General features: G+C 42.0%; 1 protein-coding gene across 1 annotated transcript in view; it reads right to left on the minus strand. All coding sequences in view use genetic code 11, as the record gives it.

Moving 5' to 3' along the window:
- Positions 1-5,416: 5,416 nt before the first annotated feature.
- EGR_06618 (hypothetical protein) overlaps positions 5,417-7,512 on the minus strand; it is a gene marked incomplete at both ends in the record, with an annotated part of 13,625 nt that continues 11,529 nt past the window's right edge. The window contains 2 exons of the mRNA XM_024495867.1: positions 5,417-5,572; positions 5,779-5,853. Coding sequence (XP_024349725.1) covers positions 5,417-5,572; positions 5,779-5,853 — 231 coding nt within the window. The remainder of the gene's footprint in view (positions 5,573-5,778; positions 5,854-7,512) is intronic.

Genomic DNA, 7,512 nt, shown 5'->3' on the forward strand with positions numbered 1-7,512 from the left:
AAAGTGACACCTTTACTAAACTCTACATCACTTCATCTGCCACCCAAATCCTCTCCTTCCATTGAAATCAACCACTGGTCAGGGTAAAAGTCACCTGGAGTTACTGTGATGCAAAAACTTTTATTGCATTTTAAACAAAGAAACATCGCAAGTGGGCGGTAGCTTTTGAAAGCTATTAGAAAGAATATCCAGAAGTTGGGTTGTTTTTAGGACTCACACTGGTCTGCCTGCTTCATCATTATTATTATTATTATTATTATTATTATTATTATTATTACGGTCGTGTTTAATGCTTTTTTCTGGCACCGTTAGACATTCGAAATGAGACAGTGGTTTAGTCAGAAGTTTCGCCTTTTTGCTTTTTTTAGTTTGCCAGGCTTAAAATTTGTCCTCCACAGAGGGAGGAGGGATAGTTTGAGCATTTGGTGGATTCCCTGCAAACTTAAGACGGGGAAGCCTGGAAGATTCTCGAGGTGTCTGATGATATAATGCACTAGGTGCATTTTGTCATATTTTGGCAACGTGGTACAAGCTGACGCATGTAGCAAGCAAGTGGCAACTCCATTTTCCACCTCACCTCATTTCCTACCGGCTGCTGCACTTTGCATGGAACTGTCTGTCAAATGCAAAGGGCAGGCGATGATGAGGGAGAGGAAGTGTCTCCTTCCTTCTTCCTCCCCTCCCAATGTGCGGTATGAAATCTCTTCATGGGAAAACTTGACGCTGATGCAAAGTGCTACCCTTTTGTAAGAAAACGAGGCCTTTCCTCCTCTTCCCAAGTGATCAGCCCGCAGTGCTCCTCGCGCCCGCTGAGATGGCGTCATCGATCTTCGTCGAGGAGGCGAATTCAACACTACCAAAGCACATAATGTCGCTGCCTGACCAACCTCTACTGTCTATGAGTGCGCAATCGAAGGCAAAAGAGCAAAACCACGTAAATATTTTACTTCCAACGACTGACCTAAAAAAGGATTTTTACTGTAAGTAGTTCCTAAGAAAAGCATAGTTGAGCGCAAAAAGTTTGGCGGAAAGTATCCTGTAAAATTAACTCCAGGTGATAAAATAACACGTTACAAAAACGCAAAAAATCTGATGTCTGTTTTTTGATACAGAAACTTTTTATCCTTTTTCCGCCGAGACTGTAAAGTCTTGGATCGCTTTAAAGCAAGTTTTTGGACCAACACTTTTTACCTAGCATAATTTATGCGATTGTTCACCTGCGTTGGTGTACTTCCATCTCTCGGCGGGGGACTTTATACTCCTTATTGTCCTATTGTCGGCTAAATCGGATGAAGGTGATTTCAGGCTGTCAACATCACCATCTTAGTCCAACTTGGTTCCGAAATTGGGGCTTTCCGTCTAATGTACTACCACACGGGAAGGAAATGCAGTAGCAAATCAACGTTCCTTTAACACCATCGTACTGACAAGACATCACAAAAATACAAAATTTCTCATTGCTAAGCATCGCGAAGTTTAGTACAAGTTTTTAACGTGCACCTGCTTAATTCTAAAAAGCTGAAATAAGTAGTATTACCCTCGAAATCGGAAATGGATTTTCAATAAGCTCTAGGAAAATAATATAAGTTCCCACTTTTACTTCCGAATGCTGACAAAATCTTAAACTATTTCTCCAAATCTTGTATTTTACTTTGAAACGAAAATAATAGCAGCCTTAACCAAATCCAAGCCAACAAAATAATCCGACCTTGAAAGGTTGCGGAAAGAATACGAAGAATGGGGATGGACCACTATCTCCTTTTCTGTTATCCTAAAGAGGACATCTTCACGAGAAAATAGGTTGAAGAAGAGGAACTGTGGAATACAGAAGTCGTGCCATCTCACATGTCAGTCAATGAGCAACCTTAAAACGAAACCTTTCTGTTCGTAAAAGGGGTGAAGATAGGAAAAAATTGATGCCTATTAGAGCGCATTATCACCTGTTCATGTGTGTGTGATCAACCACAATTTCCCCAGTAGCTTTCGGACGCTCTGCAACGCAGTGGATGAAAAGTCTTTGCAACTCTGGAATCACATTTAGGTCATTTCAAATAACAGTCACCTGTCAGACTCAGCAGACACTCAAAATGAATAAAGATTGAAGAGGACACAATTAAGAGGCATCATACCGATAGCCTGACGTATTACCAGACCTTAAAGAACCCCGCATAGCCCTACAAGCGACCGTGCATTTTATGCATCGAGCCAAAATATGCAGTGCCTAAAACCCTACCAATTTATCTAAATATTCTTTTAAGCAAATAACTTTTCAAGGTGCCCTCCCGACTCTGGTCTGCCCCTACATGCTTCCCTTTTCCGACTCCCAGATCCACTTTCACCTTGTATGCTTTTTCACCCTTCGCACGCACACACATCACAGAGATTATTGCGCCAACCTACCCCCCTCTCTAACCTATCGTTATAGTTGGCTCATTTGGGTCCAACTCACATTTACCGCCACAAGACGCAGCCAATAGGGAAGGAGGAGTAGCGATGGACACGTATAAAAGGTCTCAGGCCTGACCCAGGCAACCAGAACAACCTGAAAAAGGGAAGGCGGCAGTCCCCGGCTCTGTCTAGGCCCCAGAATTTCCTATGATGCCGTTAGTTAGTGTACGTGGTGGGGTTATCAGTGGTTTTCCACTTGGTAAGTATTGCCCTTATTTTTTTAATTTATTTCGCCTTCAGCCATGGACGCTGGGATTTTGTCAGTAGTTGTGTGGTGATGATAAACCAGAAAAGCCCAATTTTGAGCCTTTAAATAAATTCGTAGTCCATTTTATGTGATTTCTTGCCAATTTTTACTTAAAATAGGTCATTTTTAGGTATCTTTTGCTCTAAAAAGCTGTTTTTTATTTTGTCATCTTCAAGTTCTCCTCATCTGCATCTCAATTTCACCGAGCGCAAATGTGAGTCCACTTATTCCTTTTTGACATTAAAAACAGATATAGACTATTTTAACACAAAGAGAGAGATTTTCACTTATATTTTTAACCACTTATTGTTTTTGCATGAGACAAATAAAAAAATCACACCCTTGAAAGACGCTGGCATGGCTTATCAACTGCAACCTTAAAAGCTGCACTAAAATTCAGTTTATTTAACAGAGATACCACCAGATTTGTCGCACCTTTTGCGGCTAGATACAAAACTGCCCTCAGAGATGGACCTGTCAAAATGCACTGAGGCATTCCATTAAGTTAATTCATTTCCAACCATAGACCGCTTTGACAGGTCGTTTCACATCTCTTTACCTAAGGCGAGATTTAGTCGCGTATTATTTATTTATGCATTCACTACTCTGCTGCCTGGTTAGTCCGAGACATGCTAGTATGGCTAAAATGGAAAGTGTCACGCAATTTCGCATTTTTCGTTAAATGTGACTGCGTTCCAACGAGGCGTAATTTGAACATGATGAAGTAGACTGGCGTCTGTTAAATAAAATATGATTAGCTTGGAGTCAGAAAAAAATAAATGAGGGAAGGAGGGAAAAGGCAGCACTGATCAAGCGTAGGGAGAGGAGGGGTAGATCCAGCCGTCAGGCTTTTGTACCCCTCATCCTCCTTTGCCGCTCTCAGTCCGCATGTTTGTCCAAAAGCACGAAAAAGAGATTAGGCCTGAAGCAAAATACACCTGCTCACTATTTCTTTTTTTGACGTTTTGTCGAAGCCTCTTTTTTGGAAAATTAACGCGTTCATTTGATGGCAAGGCATAGTTGCCGCGCCTTTGCTGAGAAATGGCACATTCAATTGTTCCCGGGGTCATCATGATGGGACATTCAAAAAGGTTCTTTTACCCCAACGAAATAAATTTGCTTCATTTTCCAGTTTTTGTCTAATTTCGAGTTCGTTAAAAGGGCGAGAAGTAGACTGGCCTAGAAAATATTCAGCGTCAGTAGTCTCTTAAACCCCGATTGCCTTTGAAGTGAAGGGGGTTCAAGAATAGAAACTATATCCAACGCATCACTGACGCTACTGAAGTGGTGATTTACAGCGTTTAAAGTCGTCCCCGTTTGACCATTCTGAATACTTGCAGCGTCCCGAGGTTGTAAAAAGTCACGGGTTAGTAGCTGTAACCAGGGCGTCCCGCTGCAGAGGCCAAGAACATCCTACCAAAGCTGAAGTGTCCGCGTATTCAAGCACACAGTCAAACGAAATTCATTCGAGTACCGAAGAATAGCTAAATTTTGCTGTTTTGATTCGTAAATCGTACGGAGTAAGTACTTTTTCTTTCCCCTCTTTTAATCTGCCTTCTTGTGACCCTAAAACCACCTTGATGTCTCTAGGTGACAAAATGTTAGGCGTTATTCATAGGTGAAAAATATTTATTTTCCTTTCCTGAGTTTTCCACCATGATACAGGGATAAGTGATTTTTTTACTTCGAAACAAGTCCTACTGTCAGCTGCTTTATAAATATGTCAGTGGCATTTAAACACTGGGAACAAAATTTGCTGCAAATTAAATCTGCGCAGCGGGTTAAAGATACGTAGACCAACCTGTGGTTTATTTCCCCATTTTGAAAGAAGAGACTACAGTGTTCGCCATCTGCTCAGATGACACAATCACATTCCCCTTCCAAAAGAGCTATTGCTTAACAAAGAAGTAATAGGATTTGACATGTCCGCTGTAGCGCTCCGAGCCTCCTCCAAAGTCGTAATAAGCCAAGGTACTGGGGCTAGTATACTACTCAAACCGTGTTAGTAGCCGCCCCGAAGGCCACGCCATTCAAAGTGAAACAAAAAATAATTGTACCTATCCTGTACTCTAAATTAACCTCAAAAGAGATAAACCCTTAGTCTCATCTGCGCTTGGTCTTAAGCTTGCCTTTCCTTTTGTTTCTTTCCTGCCCCCCCCCCCCCCTAAATTCATTGGATCATGCATGTATGTATGAAGTAAGCGAGTGAGACGCGTCAACAGTTGACAGGTTTAATGTTCAAATCCGTCTGTACGTGATAATTTGAGGGCATTACGTGTAGCTGTCGTCACGTAAACAGAGCCTCCATTCAGATAAAATGCGCGGAGATGAAAGTAAAAAGCAATTAAATATGGGGACCTTCTTATATTTGTCCTGTCAAGAACCGGGGGTGAAGTAGACAGCCGTAATTTTTCGGCAGCATTAACTCAAAGCTTAAAGTTTGTCTTCTGAAACATTTCAAAACTTTGAGGTATGACACCACAGAACACTACTTAGAGTCTCGTCAGTGTCGTAGACTACGCGCATTTGGCATATCGTGGGTTTTTGTCTTCGTCTCACCAAAGTTGTTGCGTCTAGAGCACCACGCGTGTTTGACCACCTTTGACTACGAGGTCATGTCAACAACCCGAAGTCTATCTTGGTAACCACTGACAGACTGAGTGTGGCTGTCACAGGTATGGTAGGCATAGAATAAATGCCAAATCTACCCATCTGATGGTCCTAAACCACTGTATTAGCCATGTTTAATTCTTCTTCTTTTCTTCTTGTTGTTATAAGAATGGTGAAAAAATAATAACTATTTTTACAGAAGAAACGGGAAATTCCGATATTTAAAAGGCCTTTTAACGAAAATTGGGAATTAGGAAGAAAGACCCACTAATATTTAAAAAGGCAAGGTCAAATTTTTCGCCTATCCAGTTGATGCCACACTGAAACAGGCCAATGTTTCATCTCTTCCTTCGTTCACTTTACGGACAAGAGTGGTCTTTTTCGCCTTGGAGAGGAAAAGGTTAAGTAGTATTCTTGGCCAGCGTATCAAACTGGCATTGGAGGAAAGGGTGTTTGGTAGGTGATGTTTTTACCTCAGCGCAGTAACACCAACAGAATAGGCGGAACTGACACAGAAGAGGACAGGAGCCTCGTCTACGTAAATTGCTCTATAGAATAAAATAAATAAATAAAGGAAAACTTAGAATTCTGGGGCCCTTGGGGAGAAAGTAACTCGATTTGGAGGTACCTCTGGGCCAATCAGTAATGCAGTTACCTCTCTTCGCGCTTGGTACAGGAAACAAGGTCCTCTCTCCCTCCTCCTTAAAAGTGGAAGGATAACAATCTTTTCGAGGTATTTTCAACCTCAGGTTGGGAATTTTCTAGGAAAATTTCTTTTATTTTTGGCCCATAAATTAAGTGTTCATCCCGGTATTTGAGGGGAAGAAATGAGGATTAATTTATTTCACCCAGAGGTTTGATGTTTTTTACGCGTTCAGAGGCAAGAAAACAACCGGAAAATCGGCAAAACAGAACCCAAATTTATAAGACAATATTAGGGCCTAGATTAACAGGATACAAGAGGATCTCTGTTCTGCCTTTTACACTCGTATAAAGGGAAAGATTTCCACGGCAAATGAGAAGTTAAACCTCGTTCAGGACAAATCGGGACTTCGATATTATAGAGGAGGAAGGGGAAATGGGAGAAACTTCAACATAGCTCCTTATCAAAAGCATACATTTCTTGTGGTGGTGAGGGCCTGGTCGGTACGGCTGAGATATTGTGCTACGTCTGAGGTGCCATGTGTGTTTACGCCTTTCCACATCTTATATGGTCGCGGATGGGTGCTTAAGCCCACTGTTCCGCCGGAAAAAATTGTCACTTGTCACACGATAGGTTATCCTTTAATTAGGCATTGAGAATTAGGTGCTTTACACTGTGAATGTTTCTGAGTACGACTGGTATTAGCTGAAGCAGAGGAGCCACCATGACTAGTGTGATTATCACCCACAGATGTAAGGTCATCTGTCAACGAAGTCTCCTGTAAGTGTCCACAAGTAAAAATTTTGGTATCATAGTGGGCGCGAAACCGAATTTACTAACGCACGCTGTTGTATGTCTGCACACATTCACTGCCATTGGTGTCCGTCGGACATCTTAATGGACCGTGTCTGGGTTTCACTTGCCCTTGAGAGGGGTGACGGCGCATGCTTGTCTCCTATCACCTACTATTGTGGTGAAAGCTGTGAAACCCAAAGTGTCGGTTGAATTAAACCATCTTGGTACAAATTAGGTCCTCTAAAATGTCTAATAGGAAATAATTCGTTTTGATCGGTCAATTCAAAATGACAGATAACTTGCTACCACTGAAGATGTTGCCCTAAGTAGCGCCATTTACTCCCTAATTTGTCCCTTTTTTCTTCAAAAGGCGGCTACTGTAGGTCATGATGGAGGTGACTCCATTAAACGTCGATTGCCCTACTTAATTGGAGGGATTCGCTACAAACGTTACATGGAGCCTGCACTATATCCCCTCTCTGAGGCGGCAGCCCAGGAGGCAGCAGAGGCGGAGGGGTTGGAGCCCCTCAGAGAAGCACTCGAGGCATCGGAGGAGGGGAGAGATCTGGCAAAACGCGCTCTTGACTACCTCTACGGTGGAGTACGCTATCGTCGACGAAGTGTTATCTAGACACAAACAGCACATACCGATCATCCTTCTGTCAATCAAACAGTTCTCAACGATTCCTCTCCTTCATTTGTCATCTTCCTGTTGCCACACACACAATATATATATATATATATATATATATATATATATATATATATA

The sequence above is a fragment of the Echinococcus granulosus genome, assembly GCF_000524195.1.
Source record: "Echinococcus granulosus chromosome Unknown EG_S00060, whole genome shotgun sequence".
In the NCBI taxonomy this organism is placed as follows: Eukaryota; Metazoa; Platyhelminthes; class Cestoda; order Cyclophyllidea; family Taeniidae; genus Echinococcus; species Echinococcus granulosus.